Source organism: Musca autumnalis, unplaced genomic scaffold (genome assembly GCF_047663935.1).
Source record: "Musca autumnalis isolate F117 unplaced genomic scaffold, ASM4766393v1 scaffold_3, whole genome shotgun sequence".
Classification (NCBI taxonomy): domain Eukaryota; kingdom Metazoa; phylum Arthropoda; class Insecta; order Diptera; family Muscidae; genus Musca; species Musca autumnalis.
The window spans coordinates 239,755,990-239,769,144 of NW_027411866.1; the positions used below are offsets into that span (position 1 = coordinate 239,755,990).

At 35.6% G+C, this 13,155-nt stretch overlaps 2 protein-coding genes across 15 annotated transcripts in view; one reads left to right on the top strand and one right to left on the bottom strand.

Annotated features, from left to right (window-relative positions):
- Positions 1-87: 87 nt before the first annotated feature.
- Positions 88-7,596, top strand: LOC141399193 (cytosol aminopeptidase-like). The gene is made up of 8 exons (XM_073977428.1): positions 88-2,387; positions 2,456-2,571; positions 2,634-2,769; positions 3,118-3,623; positions 6,511-6,730; positions 6,790-7,039; positions 7,105-7,178; positions 7,245-7,596. The coding sequence occupies exons 1-8, from the start codon at positions 2,259-2,261 to the stop codon at positions 7,410-7,412; spliced, it is 1,599 nt and encodes a 532-aa protein (XP_073833529.1). The 5' UTR covers positions 88-2,258; the 3' UTR covers positions 7,413-7,596.
- Positions 7,597-7,744: 148 nt separating this feature from the next.
- Positions 7,745-13,155, bottom strand: part of LOC141399195 (glutathione synthetase-like) — a 29,547-nt gene continuing 24,136 nt past the window's right edge. For all 14 annotated transcript variants that reach the window (XM_073977438.1, XM_073977436.1, XM_073977430.1 and 11 more), the window contains 3 exons: positions 8,686-8,798; positions 8,241-8,625; positions 7,745-8,176 (listed from right to left, as the gene is read on the bottom strand). In XM_073977438.1, the coding sequence (XP_073833539.1) occupies positions 7,898-8,176; positions 8,241-8,625; positions 8,686-8,798 (777 nt within the window). In that variant the 3' untranslated portion in view covers positions 7,745-7,897. The remainder of the gene's footprint in view (positions 8,177-8,240; positions 8,626-8,685; positions 8,799-13,155) is intronic.

Here is a 13,155-nt window from a genome sequence, read left to right on the forward strand (position 1 = left end):
TTGGAAAAAATTCTTTAAAAAATCCACGTTATTTGGAAAAAATTCTTTAAAAATCCACGTTATTTGGAAAAAATTCTTTAAAAAATCCACGTTATTTGGAAAAAATTCTTTAAAAAATCCACGTTATTTGGAAAAAATTCTTTAAAAAATCCACGTTATTTGGAAAAAATTCTTTAAAAAATCCACGTTATTTGGAAAAAATTCTTTAAAAAAATCCACGTTATTTGAAAAAATTCTTTAAAAATCCACGTTATTTGGAAAAAATTCTTTAAAAAATCCACGTTATTTGGAAAAAATTCTTTAAAAAATCCACGTTATTTGGAAAAAATTCTTTAAAAAATCCACGTTATTTGGAAAAAATTCTTTAAAAAATCCACGTTATTTGGAAAAAAATTCTTTAAAAAAATCCACGTTATTTGGAAAAAATTCTTTAAAAAATCCACGTTATTTGGAAAAAATCTTTAAAAAATCCACGTTATTAGGAAAAAATGGTTAAAAAAATCCAGGTTATTTGGAAAAAATGGTTTAGAAAAATCCACGTTATTTGGAAAAATTCGTTTAAAATTCACGTTATTTGGCAAAATTTCTTTAAAAAATCCAAGTTATTTGGAGAAAATTCTTTAAAAAATCGTTGTTTGGAAAAGTTTTTAAAAATCCATGTTATTTAGGAAAACGTCTTTAAACAAGTTAAAAAATTATCAGTCGGCTTTGCCGACAGAGATATACCCTAATATATACCCAAATATATAGCCTGTGTATCAGAGCTCCAAATATTCGCTCGAATTCCACTCGCGATTGAAATTTTTTTCGAATTCGAGCAAGTTATCCCACCCCCAAATAAACTTGCCCCACAACCACCAAAAATATTGGACCCACAAATATTACCATCTCCCCCCAATTTTTCACTCGCGAGTGAATCGGAGCTCTGCTGTGTATATCGAAACAATCTTTTCCTAAAAAACGCATGTATTTAGGGGGTTTAAACATGTTGGTCGTTTGAACCGACAAAAAATCTGATTAGGATTAAAGATCAAAAGTTTTGCGGAGGAAATACAAAAAAGAATGGTTCTCCAGCCACTACATATGGTGGCTTTACACTCTTCGGGCTGTTTGCTCAAGAAGTATGGACTTCCTCCAGAAAAAAAATTTTACCAACGCGATTGAGGCAGCGAATGTAAGTTGCTTCAACAAAAATCAAAGTGATTCCATATCAGGTCTTAAAGTGAACTTATCCGAAATTTTGTGTGGAGGTACCGGATGGAGTGGACAAATATACTCCATATTTGAACCTGATCTATATCTGGTAGATATATTAGGATGTGTAAAGTATGGACCAATTCGGCCACTCCCTACAAGAGTTACTGTACAAATAATATACCAAACATTTTTGAACTTTTGCGGGGAAGGCACCTGAAGGAGCGGGCCGATATGGCTTATCTTCGAACTTAAACTATGTTTGGACAAAATTTTACTAAGGCCAAATTTTGGACCGAATCGGCAGACCCGTTTGCGCTCCAACCACCTCACACGGTGTCGTAGGGGTTTTTTGCAACTTTCAGGCTATTTTCCCTGATGAAACTTATATCGTCGTATGGTGGGCAGTGAATACAAGTTGCTAAAGCAAAAATCAAAGCGATTCGAGAGATGGCCCTAAACTGAGTTATCGTACGCTCCAGACAGACGGACGGACATTGCTCAATCGACTCCAAATTGTCTGAAACACATTTCGTCCAAACATACTTGGGGTCTAAAGCCATTATTTCGATGAGGCACATTTTGCCCGTATGAAAGTGAGGTGCTATGTTCTTTCCTAAAACCTTATTGGTGGTGGGTACGGTGGCGGAAATGAAAATAGGAAAATGTGATGGTAGGATTCTTCGTTGGTAGCGGATTTATCTTATGCAGATATTTGCAATTACAAATTTAACTTCCTTAACATAGGAATGAATGGAAGTGTCGTCGCTTGCAAATTTTGTTTGAAATTTTTGTATCTGAGTCCTATTCTGCACCGATGGATGTTTCTTTCGCTCTTTGAGAAGTCCATTCCGAATTAATCCTTTAAAACAACTGCTCAGTTATTACCCACCCAAGAAGGTGTTATTTTTTTTATTTCGCTTTAATAGGCTTTGGAATTTTCGACAATACTTTCAAAAATTATTTTAATTTTTTGTGTGAAGAAATTTGTTCTCATTTCAATACAAAAAAATTTTAGAAAATCCTTTATAAAAAAATACAAATAGTATTCAAAAAACATAATAATGATGTTTTCATTGCGTTCAAGCAAATTGTTGACAAGAGCGTTATTAAGATGGGCGTCTAAATTACAAAAAGTGGCATCAAACAATGGCAGTAAACGTTTTTATGCCGTGAGCGATCCAAGAGTTACGGTAGGTGGATGGGGGTATCTTATGAACACTCATACTAATTCTAATGTCCTCCCTTCTAATTCCCAAAGAAAGGTCTAGTCATTGGGGTATATCAAAAGGAAGGCGATAAGGATCCCAAGTTAACGACAAGTGGTGAGAAATTTGATGATCGTGTCCAGGGAAAAGTTTCGGAACTTATTAAAGAGTAAGATGGAATTCAGAGAGATTTTGAATGTGAATTAATGTTAATGTGGTTTTATTCGCCAGATGCAATATTACCGGTCAGCTGGGTCGTGGTAAGGTTTTCAATAATATCGACCAAGAATACAGATCAGTGGCAGTAATAGGTGTGGGTCGTGAAGGTGCAGGTTTCAATGAGTTGGAAATGATTGATGAGGGTATGGTAAGTGAAGAGAATGAAAAAAGATCATAGTTAGCTGGACCGAGAATATTTTGATGTTCATGGCGATGTTCATGGCGACCTTACATAAAGGCCAACGCTATAAAGACGGCGGTCATAAGGTCCAATTTCATTAAAAACTGACTCAACCCCCCATGGCCCCATGGCTTTATGAACGCACAACGCAGAATACTAAATTGGGTCCTATGAATGTGGACTGGATGTCATGTCGCATAAGAATAATTTTGGGCCTTATGTCTGCTGGGCGTTATATCTGGCTGAATCCGTTTTGACAGACCAAAAACCTCATATTCATTTCTCCTAACCTCAATTTATTCTCGTACGTTAAAGGAAAATGCTCGCATTGCCGCTGGTGTGGGTGCAAGAAGTCTTCAAATGCAGGGGTGTTCAGAGGTCTTTGTCGATTCTATGGAATATCCAGAACAGGCGGCGGAAGGTAGTGCCTTAGCAGTGTGGCGTTATAACGACAATAAACAAAAGAAAAATCGCACACTGGTACCGAAACTAGAGCTATATGATTCGCCCGATGTTGATGCATGGACTCGTGGGCTCTTTAAGGCCGAATCACAAAATTTAGCTCGCCGTTTAAGTGATGCTCCCGCCAACCAAATGACACCAACAACATTTGCCCAAGCTACCGTTGATGCCCTATGCCCATGTGGTGTTACCGTCGAAATTCGTACAATGGAATGGATCGAACAACAACATTTAAATTCATTTTTAACCATTGCTAAGGGTTCGTGTGAGCCTCCGGTGCTATTGGAGATTAGCTATTGTGGTACGGCTCCGGAGGATAAGCCGATTTTGTTACTGGGTAAAGGCATGACATTTAATAGGTAAGTTGTAATTGTTATCAGATCAACGCCCTATGTTAGGGGTAAATTATTTTGAGTTGTTTTTGTAACAATAAGATTAACTTATATTGACAAGTAAAAAAGTATCAGTCGGCTTGGCCGACAGAGATATACCCTCAGCCTGTGTATATTAAAAAAAAATTTCCCAAAATTTTGGTCGTATGAACCGACAAAATTGTTGATTAGGATTACAGAGCAAAATTTTTGCGGAGGAAATACTTAAAGAATGAATCGACATTGACCATTATGGAAGTGGATCTCTAGCCACAACATATGGTGTCATAGGGGGTTTTACACCCTTCGGGCTGTTTGCTCAAGAAGTGTGGATTTGCCCCTGAAAAAAATTTTACCCTCGCAATTGAGGCAGCGAATGCAAGTTGCTTCAACAAAAATCAAAGTGATTCGATAGCAGGTCTTAAAGAAAACTTATTCGAAATTTAGTTTGGGAGGTACTGGATGAAGTGGACAAATATGGTCCATATTTGAACCTGATCTATATCTGGTGGATATATTAGGATGTGTAAAGTATGGACCAATTCGACCACTCCCTTCAAAAGTTAGCGTAAGAACAATTTTTCCGAAAATTTTTAAAATTTTGTGGGGGAGGTACCTGATGGAGTGGACCGATATGGCTTATCTTCGAACTTAAACTATGTTTGGACAAAATATTACTAAAGCCAAATTTTGGACCTAATCGGCAGATCCGTTCGAGAGTTATCTTGCGCTCACACGGTGTCATAGGACTTTTTTGTACCTTTCAGGATATTTCCTCAGGAAGTATGGACTTGCCCTGATGAAACTTGTACCTTCGTATAGGGGACAGTGAATACAAGATGTTACAACAAAAACCAAGGCGATTCGAGAGCAGGTCCTAAACTGAACTTTTCCGACAATTTTGTGTGGGAGGTACTCGAAGGAGTTTACCGATTGAGTCCATATTGGAACCTTATATAAGTCTGGTAGAAATTTCATAATGTGCAAAGTATGGACCAAATCGGTTGCTCCCTTCAAAAGTTATCGTACGCACAAATTTTCCGAACATTTTCTAACTTTTGTGGGTGAGGTACCGGAAGGAGTGGACCGATATAATCCATTTTTGAACTTGAACTAAGTTTGGACAAAATATTACGATAGCCAAATTTTGGACCGAATCGGTTGATCCGTTCGAGAGTTATCTTGCGCTCCAACCACTACACACGGTGTCATAGGGTTTTTTGTGACTTTCAGGCTATTTTCTCAGGAAGTATGGACTTGCCCCTAATGAAACTTACAGCGTCGTATAGAGGACAGCGAACACAACTTGCGTAAACAAAAATCAAAGCGATTCGAGACCAGGTCCTAAACTGAACTTTTTAGAAATTTTGTGTGGGAGGTACCCGAAGGAGTGGACCGATTGAGTCCATATTGGAACCTGATCTAAGTTTGGTAGAAATTACACGATGTGCAAAGTATGGACCAAATCGGTTATTCCCTACAAGAGTTATCGTACGCACAAATTTTCCGAACATTTTCGAACTTTTGTGGGTGAGGTGCCGGAAAGTGTGGACCGATATAATCCATCTTTGAACTTGAACTAAGTTTGGACAAAATATTACGAAAGCCAAATTTTGGAACGAATCGGTTGATCCGTTCGAGAGTTATCGTGCGCTCCAGCCATCCAGACAGACAGACGGGCGGACATTGCTCAATCGACTCCAAATTTTATGAAACACATTTCGTCCAAACATACTTGGGGTCTAAAACCATTATTTCGATGAGGCACATTTTGCCCGTATGAAAGTGCATATACCCTCGTTAGCATAAATGCTGAGGGTATAACACAATTAATAACACTGTGCAACATTTTTAAGGTGATCTTGTGCAAACAATTCGAGCTGAGGATTTTTGAAAGTACAGACCCAAACGACAAGAAATCCTAGTTAAGTTTTGTTGTGTCAGATCCAGCTCGGATTTTATGGCCCCATCTAAACATGGTTAAATATTGAGTTTTTAAAGAAATTAGGGGCTATATCTCTGAAACCAATGCGAATCTTCTTCTGACCTCTGAAGCAAATTTGTAGATAAGGACAAGAATAAAATATCTGGAGAAATAATAAACTCGAAAAACTCAAATTTCAAAATATATGCAAAAATTCCACAATTTTTATACATTTCGCACCGTATCTCCAAAACCCTTAATTTTTTCTGAATATTTTCTTTTGGGAAAATATTCCCTGGAATGTTATACACAACTCTTCAGAACATGTCATTGTTGTAAAATGCCTCTATGCCGTTGTTTTCAGTACAGTTTTCAACGACGATTTAATAAAAATGTCAATAATGTAGTGAAATCCGAAATGCGAGAATAAACTGTTGGTTTGAACTGTGTTTGAAATACGTTTTGTAAAAGATATGATGCAAAATACCGCTGAAACAACATGAAGTAAGCATTTTAGAGTTTCAGAATGTTCTAAAGAATTGTTGAGAACTTTATTTGGAAGATTTTTGCAAAATGTTACTTGGTTCAACTCCCAATAGTTTAGCCGATACTGACCAGAATTTCAGCAATTATGTAAAATTTTCTATATTTTATAGATTTTGATGCCCTAGATGGAGTTGTTCTTATATGGTTTTTTCTAAAGATAAGTTCTACTAGTTTAGGGCTACAATATTGCTAACGACAGCAAGGCCAAATACCTATTCGTTCCTGAGGGTCTGATAAATGCAAAAAATTGTTTAGATGAGGCCATAAAACCCGAACTGGATCTGACAGGACAAAACCCTACTAGGGTTTTTGTAGTCTAAATATGTACTTTCAAAAAATCCACACTAGAAGTTGTTTGCATTTTCAGTGTTGCATAGTGTAATTAAAGTATGCTTCTCTTTCCAGCGGTGGCATTTGTCTACGTCCCTGCAAGGGTATGGATGAATATCGTGGTGCCATGGCTGGGGCAGCAGTATGCGTGGCTGCCATACGTGCGGCTGCAGCTCTCTCCTTGCCCATAAATATTTCAGCCGTTATACCGTTGTGTGAAAATATGCCCTCCGGTATGGCCTGTAAGCCGGGTGATGTGGTGACCCTACTAAATGGCAAAACATTGGCAATAAGAGTAAGTTTGAAAAATGATTAATAAAAAACTTTAAAACTAATATTGAAAATTTGTTCAAGGATACTGACAAGGCTGGTGTTGTGGTAATGGCCGATCCTTTGCTGTATGCCCAAACTACTTACAAACCTCGTTTGGTAATCGATGTGGCAACTTTGGGTAGTGGTGTGGTCCGAGGTTTGGGTGGTAGTGCCACTGGCATCTTTTCAAATTCCCATTATATATGGAAACAATTCCAAAAGGCCGGTTCATTGACCGGGGATCGCATGTGGCGTTTGCCATTGTGGAACTACTATAAGAAATTGGTTACAAGTCAGTTGTAGAAAACGTATTTTTCTTATTTCGTTTAATTTATTAAAAATATTTTTGTGCCACAGATAACATTAGCTTTGATATAAGCAACAATGGTGAGGGTCCAGCCTCAAGTTGCTTGGCAGCCGCAATTTTACATGTAAGTCCTAGCCAAAAATATGCTAACGCTTTACATAAATTTTTATCTAAATCATATTTGTTTTAGGAATTTGTACCCTGTGTCGACTGGGCCCATCTGGATATACGTGGTGTGGGCATGCTAACCCATTATGGTACCATACCCTATCTCTTGAGAGATCGCATGACAGGCCGTCCCACTAGAACTCTTGTCCAATTCTTATATCAAATGGCTTGTCCAGATGCAAATAAATAATTCGATTATATAGAGAAATTTTAAACTCGAACACGATTTTCTAGGTTATGTTGTAACATCTAAATTTTGCGTATTGTGTTGTATATTTTTGTAATATGTTGTTTAATTTTGTTTTGTGTTTGTATATTTTTTGGAGATTTGTTTTAAAAATATATTGGAGTTTTTTTTAGTTGGTAGTTTAAAACTTTTATCTTTTGGAAGGGAGATATGAGATCTAAATGGTATTGCCATATAAAAGTGCTAAAAATGGATTCAATTCCAATCGTTGATTTGAGAATGTTTCTTTCTTTCCCTTTTCCCATCCATTCTGTCAGTGGGAAAATAAACACTTCTTTTCCTTTGCTTAAAGCCTTCATTCATTTTTATATTTCGTTTTTTTTTTTTGTTTCTTGCTAAAAAAATTTAGAAAAATATGTATGTGGTACGACATAATTGCTTATAGTTAAAATATATATAACAAAAAAGTAGATAAAATGGAATATCGTTTAGTCAACCAAATACGGGCTGTCCAGAGCCCCCAGACCGGCAGCAACGCCACCTTCATTGGCCGTGGCAACTTTAGTACGCAGCATGTGACCAGCTTGATAATTGCATATGATATTATCAACATCACCAATAACAACACCAAATATACCCAATTCTGAAACCACCTCAACTAAGGGAGGAGGCATAGAGCCACCTGGCCTTATCATATAACCCTTTGATATTGGTGGTTTAATGAGATCCATTAAAATCCATGCCGAACGTTCCACACGTGACATTTTCTATTTGCAAAGATTTCCAAATTATATTCAAAGAAGTTAAACAAAAAGAAACATTCTCACTTACCTTCAACACATCCGGTATATCCAAACCATAAACATTATTACCACCACCCTCTCGTTGTGGCTTCAAAACAAATCGCTCCGGTTCTTTTAAAGCCATTTCATAATTCTTATGACCAGCATCATTATCATCCAAAGAATACAGGCCCGTAAAGATTTTACCAATCATCTTTATTTCATCGGGATCGCTAATAAATCGCTCCAACATTTCCGGTTGTGCCAAAGCCTGTTGAACTTTCTTGGTACCAGCCAAATGGTAGTGGATTGAGGGACATTTTATGGCCGTCGAACTTTCCATTAAGTAACGTGCATCCCATTCATTGTGTGAATGATAATGATCAGGTTCATAGCCTGCACGGAAATATATTACAGCTACCTCAAGGTCTCCACTGCAATGGGGAAAGAATTGTTTTTTTTTTTTCATGGGAATAATTCTTTGTTTTACTTACATAATTAGTTCTTTGCCCAGACCAAGTTTTCCTGTGTCGTGTACCTCGGTAAGAGTTTTACGTATAACTTTGATGTGTGGATATTTTTCACGAATATAAAATTCGTGGAAGCGCTAAAAATCAGAAATGGAAATAAATTGAAAAATGGTTTGTAATAATACGTTCTCGAAAGATTTCTTCTATTAAAAGTCAGGAAAACATTATCACCACAAAGTGTCAACATAATGGACTGACGCGACAGTCCTTGGTAGAACGAGAATGGGGTCGTTTATCTGTTTGTCGGCATATATTTGAAATGAATTTGAATTTTTCGGCATCATGCCCAACAGTGTAAAAACGGCCAAAACGACACAAAACTTTACCCAAACGTTGTATGTGTTTTCAGCTTTAAGTAGTTTTTCTTTCGTTTTCATTTTCCTTCGACATAGTGAAACAGGCTGTAAATACTTCCTCATTAAAAATATTTTTCAATAAACTTGGAATTTTGAAAAATGTGTTATTTCAATAAAAGTTGTTTTTGTTTTTTAAATTACCTATTAAATAAACGTGAGGATTTTTAAAAAAATATTTTTTACAGATTTTTTAATATTTTTCCTAGAACTTTTAAAAATACATGATACAATGAATAGGTAGCAGCAACGGCGAAAATTACAACAACGTAACTTTTCTGGTAACATAATACGTCAAATTTTGTAAACAAGGCGAATAAAATTGGATTCGCCCTGACACTTTAATTTTACGGCAAATTTGATTAATTAATCAAAACAAAGAAATGTTTATAAGTTTGAAAATTGTTGACGCATTTTATTAAATTGATTTCGTTTGATTTTTAATCCTATATCGTGGAAATATAAAAAACTACAACCATATACCACTGAGGCGATCCATGTGTCTGCGGGAAACAAAAGTTTGCTTGTTTAAATGCAGAATGCGTATGGTTTTTGGGATCCAGCTTTTTTATCAAATGTTTGTTCAATGACTAGATGAAATTTGACTGCAAATTTATCAGATATTATGCTTGGTTTACATTTACGAAATCCACTCGATTTCAACTGTCAAATCCATAGGTTAAACGTCAAATGAAATCCAGATGAGATTTCATTTGACGTTTGAGCTATGGAATTGACAGTTGAAATCGAGTGGATTTCGTAAATGTAAACATAGCATTAGTTAGATAATGTTGTCATTTTGTGTTCCTTAAAGGGCTGTTTACACCATCTATCAATGTCATATGAGCTGCCATTTCTTTCACCCATTCGACATTCTCTATGTTTGTCAAAATTGACGTCATCCATACAACTTTCAATTTGTGCGTTCATACCTGCAAGTGTTATTTTCGTATGACATAACCTAAAAATATAAAAACAGCTGTTTTTGTCATTATTTACATTTATTGTTGAGTTGCAATTTTGCGCAAATTTTAATTTTGGTTGAAGGAATCTGAATTGGTAGAATTGGTGTTCGGAGTTATAGAGGCACTCATGTTTTTGCCACCAAACAATCATTTCAAAGACTGCGTCTTTCGACCATTCGATCTGAAAATAACATTATAAACGCCATTTATTTACTTTACTGTATATTTAAATATACATACCTTTCCATTTTCTTTTTTAAAAGATTTTGTTTTTCATTTTTTGTTTGAGAATGTCAGAAAACAGCTGATAAATTTATGTTTACATACGAGAATGCCGTACCAAATAGAGCGCTCCCTAAATGAAAAATTTACATATGAGTTGCCAAATCATTTTGATAGATGAAAATTTTCATAGTGGTTACACTATGTGTACAACATTCGCAGGTAGAAAATTTGGCATCTCATACGACATTGATAGATGGTGTAAACAACCCTTAAGGTATATTGATGAATCTGTCCAGGAAGTAATTTCGTTTTAGATGATAATGATTTCTTTACAGCAGCGATTGTTGAAGCTTGATAAAAGGACCGATCCGATGCTGATGTTTTCTTTCATACATATAAAAACCAAAAATGCTGTTCCCAGTGGTCAATGTTGTTTAAGAAAGTATACGTTGGATATTAAATATATTTTGTTATCAGGCGAAAGTCACACTGATACATTTCCCCTTCGAGTCTAATAGGTTTAAGGACACGCAACTGCTTTGATGGCAGCCTCACTTGCCATCACAGCAGGTGAGCGTTGAAATATCTATAATGGGCAGATTCCGTACAGCGAGGCGAGTCATGTCGCGTCGTCTATCGTCTCTGTGACAAAATTTAAAAAATGCACTACGTACAGCGATGGAAAATAATCGTCGATAACAAGTTATTTTTATTTTATTTTTATTCGTTAGTAAAAATGTACGGCGACAGCTAATTTGTTGTCGCCGGAAAATGAACATTTCGGCGACAAAATTTGACGACGTCAGGCGATATTGCCATACGGAATCGAAAAATTGCATTCGGCAACGCGACACGACTCGCCTCGCTGTACGGAATCGGCCCATAAATATATGTGAAAATTACAAATTAAAATTACAAAAAATCAAATATTTTTATTCTAGAAAGTTAGCTTTTATTACTCAAAATACCCAAAAACATCTTAAAATGCTTCTTGCATAGTGTCATCTAAAATATATTGCATTCTAGCTGCACCATGTCCTTGTAAAAATCATGACTTCTTTCACGTAAAAAGACATAGCCACTTGCACTCATGATTCACCTACTTTTTTGGCTACAAACAAAGATGCAGTCTGACATTTCTTGCACCCATGATTATCTTTTTGGATACAAACATTTTGCTGAGTAATTAAAATGCCATAAAATAAATTGTTTCTTGTGTTTTTAAGAATTTTATTTGCAAAAAAGTTATTATAAATGTAAACATTGCTAAAATGTGAAAATTTTATGAAGTGGATTCAAATCGGACATTGTCAAAATGTGAAGAACGGAATGCATTTTTCATGACTCTGCGTACTGCGTGCACTACTTCACATAAAACAACTTCAAATAAATTTTGCTGGGATGTATTAGCCAGACGTGTTTAGCTTACATTGCAAGAATAATCATACTATTAAAAACCACTGTTTGGAAACTAAAATGTTAATCTTTGTATTATAAATTTAACTTATTATTAGACATGCGTATTAAGGGAAAATATCAAAAATACCCCGGACAGGAAGTATGTACATACTCTAGAAAAAATATATATATTTGTAATACGGGCCACAAGATCAACATACTACGAATTATTTTGAATTTTTGTTTAGGAGGAATGGACCGATATGGTCCATCTTCGACTGAAACTAAGTTCAGCTTGAAGAGAATATTACAAGATCCAAAGTTTAAACAAAACCGGTGCATCCATTACAGAACTACGGCTCGCTACAGCCGGGCAGACGGACGGAAACATATTTTCATCGTATGAAAGTACATATATCCCCGTTAGCCAAACGGTATCAAAATATATATGGCAATAAAAAATAGCGAATGCTTTACCAGGTTTTCATCTAATGTTTGTAAATAATTAAGGCATCATATCGTCACCATAAATGTCCGAAGACGTACATATATCCACAAAAAATAACTATCCTATTCACGGATCCCAAAACCAATCATTTTCCCGGTAACATAATCGTGGTTAGAAATAGTAGCTTCATGCAGGTTCTGGAAATGCATAATAAGCACATTTAACTAATAATATTACAAATAAGGTAAAAATTAATAAGTAAAAGCATAAAGTAAATAATTACTAAAAATACAGGATATTTCATTAAAATTAGAGGAATTAAAGAGGATGAAGTATATGGGATTGATGATTTAAGACCAAATATGTTCAAATCGGAGAGGGAATCGGCAGTTAAGTGCAGACCTGAAATAGGGAAATAAAATTGTTAATGTACTAATATTATGAAAAATAGCGAAAATTACCTTTAAACGTTGCTTATACAGTTGAACCTTGATTATCCGTGAATCGATTATCCGGGAACCTCCATTATCCGTGATAGAAAAGAAATGTTGGATTTTTTCCATTTCTTCTATTTTTCTTTATAAACTTCATTGCCCGGGAGTAAAAACACACTTTCCAATTAAATTGATTAAGCAAACAAAAGGTAAACAAACGAAAACTGGAAATTTTCCAGTATTACACAATTTGTGTATTTATGGTATCACAAAAAAAAGGGACAAAGTCCATTCAGATGAATCTGATGATGATGATATTATATATCTTTCTAAAATTTGGTGGATTACCGTAACGAATTTAATAAAAATTGCAGATTTGCACATTATTGTACAATATTATGTCATTTTTTACTTAAAAAAATGTTCAAAAAGTGCGTAAAAGCATTGCCTCCATTATCCGGGAAAATCGATTATCCGTAATGCCTCCGGTCCCGACCATCACGGATAATCGAGGTCCGACTGTAATTTTATTTTTACTAATTTTTTGTTGGCCATTATACGTTCTTCCGTTTTTTTGACTTTTAAGCGGTTATAAATTTCGGGTCGAAGTG

What these genes read in the sequence shown, in the direction of transcription:
- LOC141399193 (XM_073977428.1), top strand. Translation starts at nt 2,259, where the DNA reads ATGATGTTTTCATTGCGTTCAAGCAAATTGTTGACAAGAGCGTTATTA. An exon ending in TGAGCGATCCAAGAGTTACG is followed by an intron (nt 2,388 to 2,455) that starts GTAGGTGGATGG and finishes TAATTCCCAAAG; the next exon opens with AAAGGTCTAGTCATTGGGGT. An exon ending in TGGCAGCCGCAATTTTACAT is followed by an intron (nt 7,179 to 7,244) that starts GTAAGTCCTAGC and finishes TATTTGTTTTAG; the next exon opens with GAATTTGTACCCTGTGTCGA.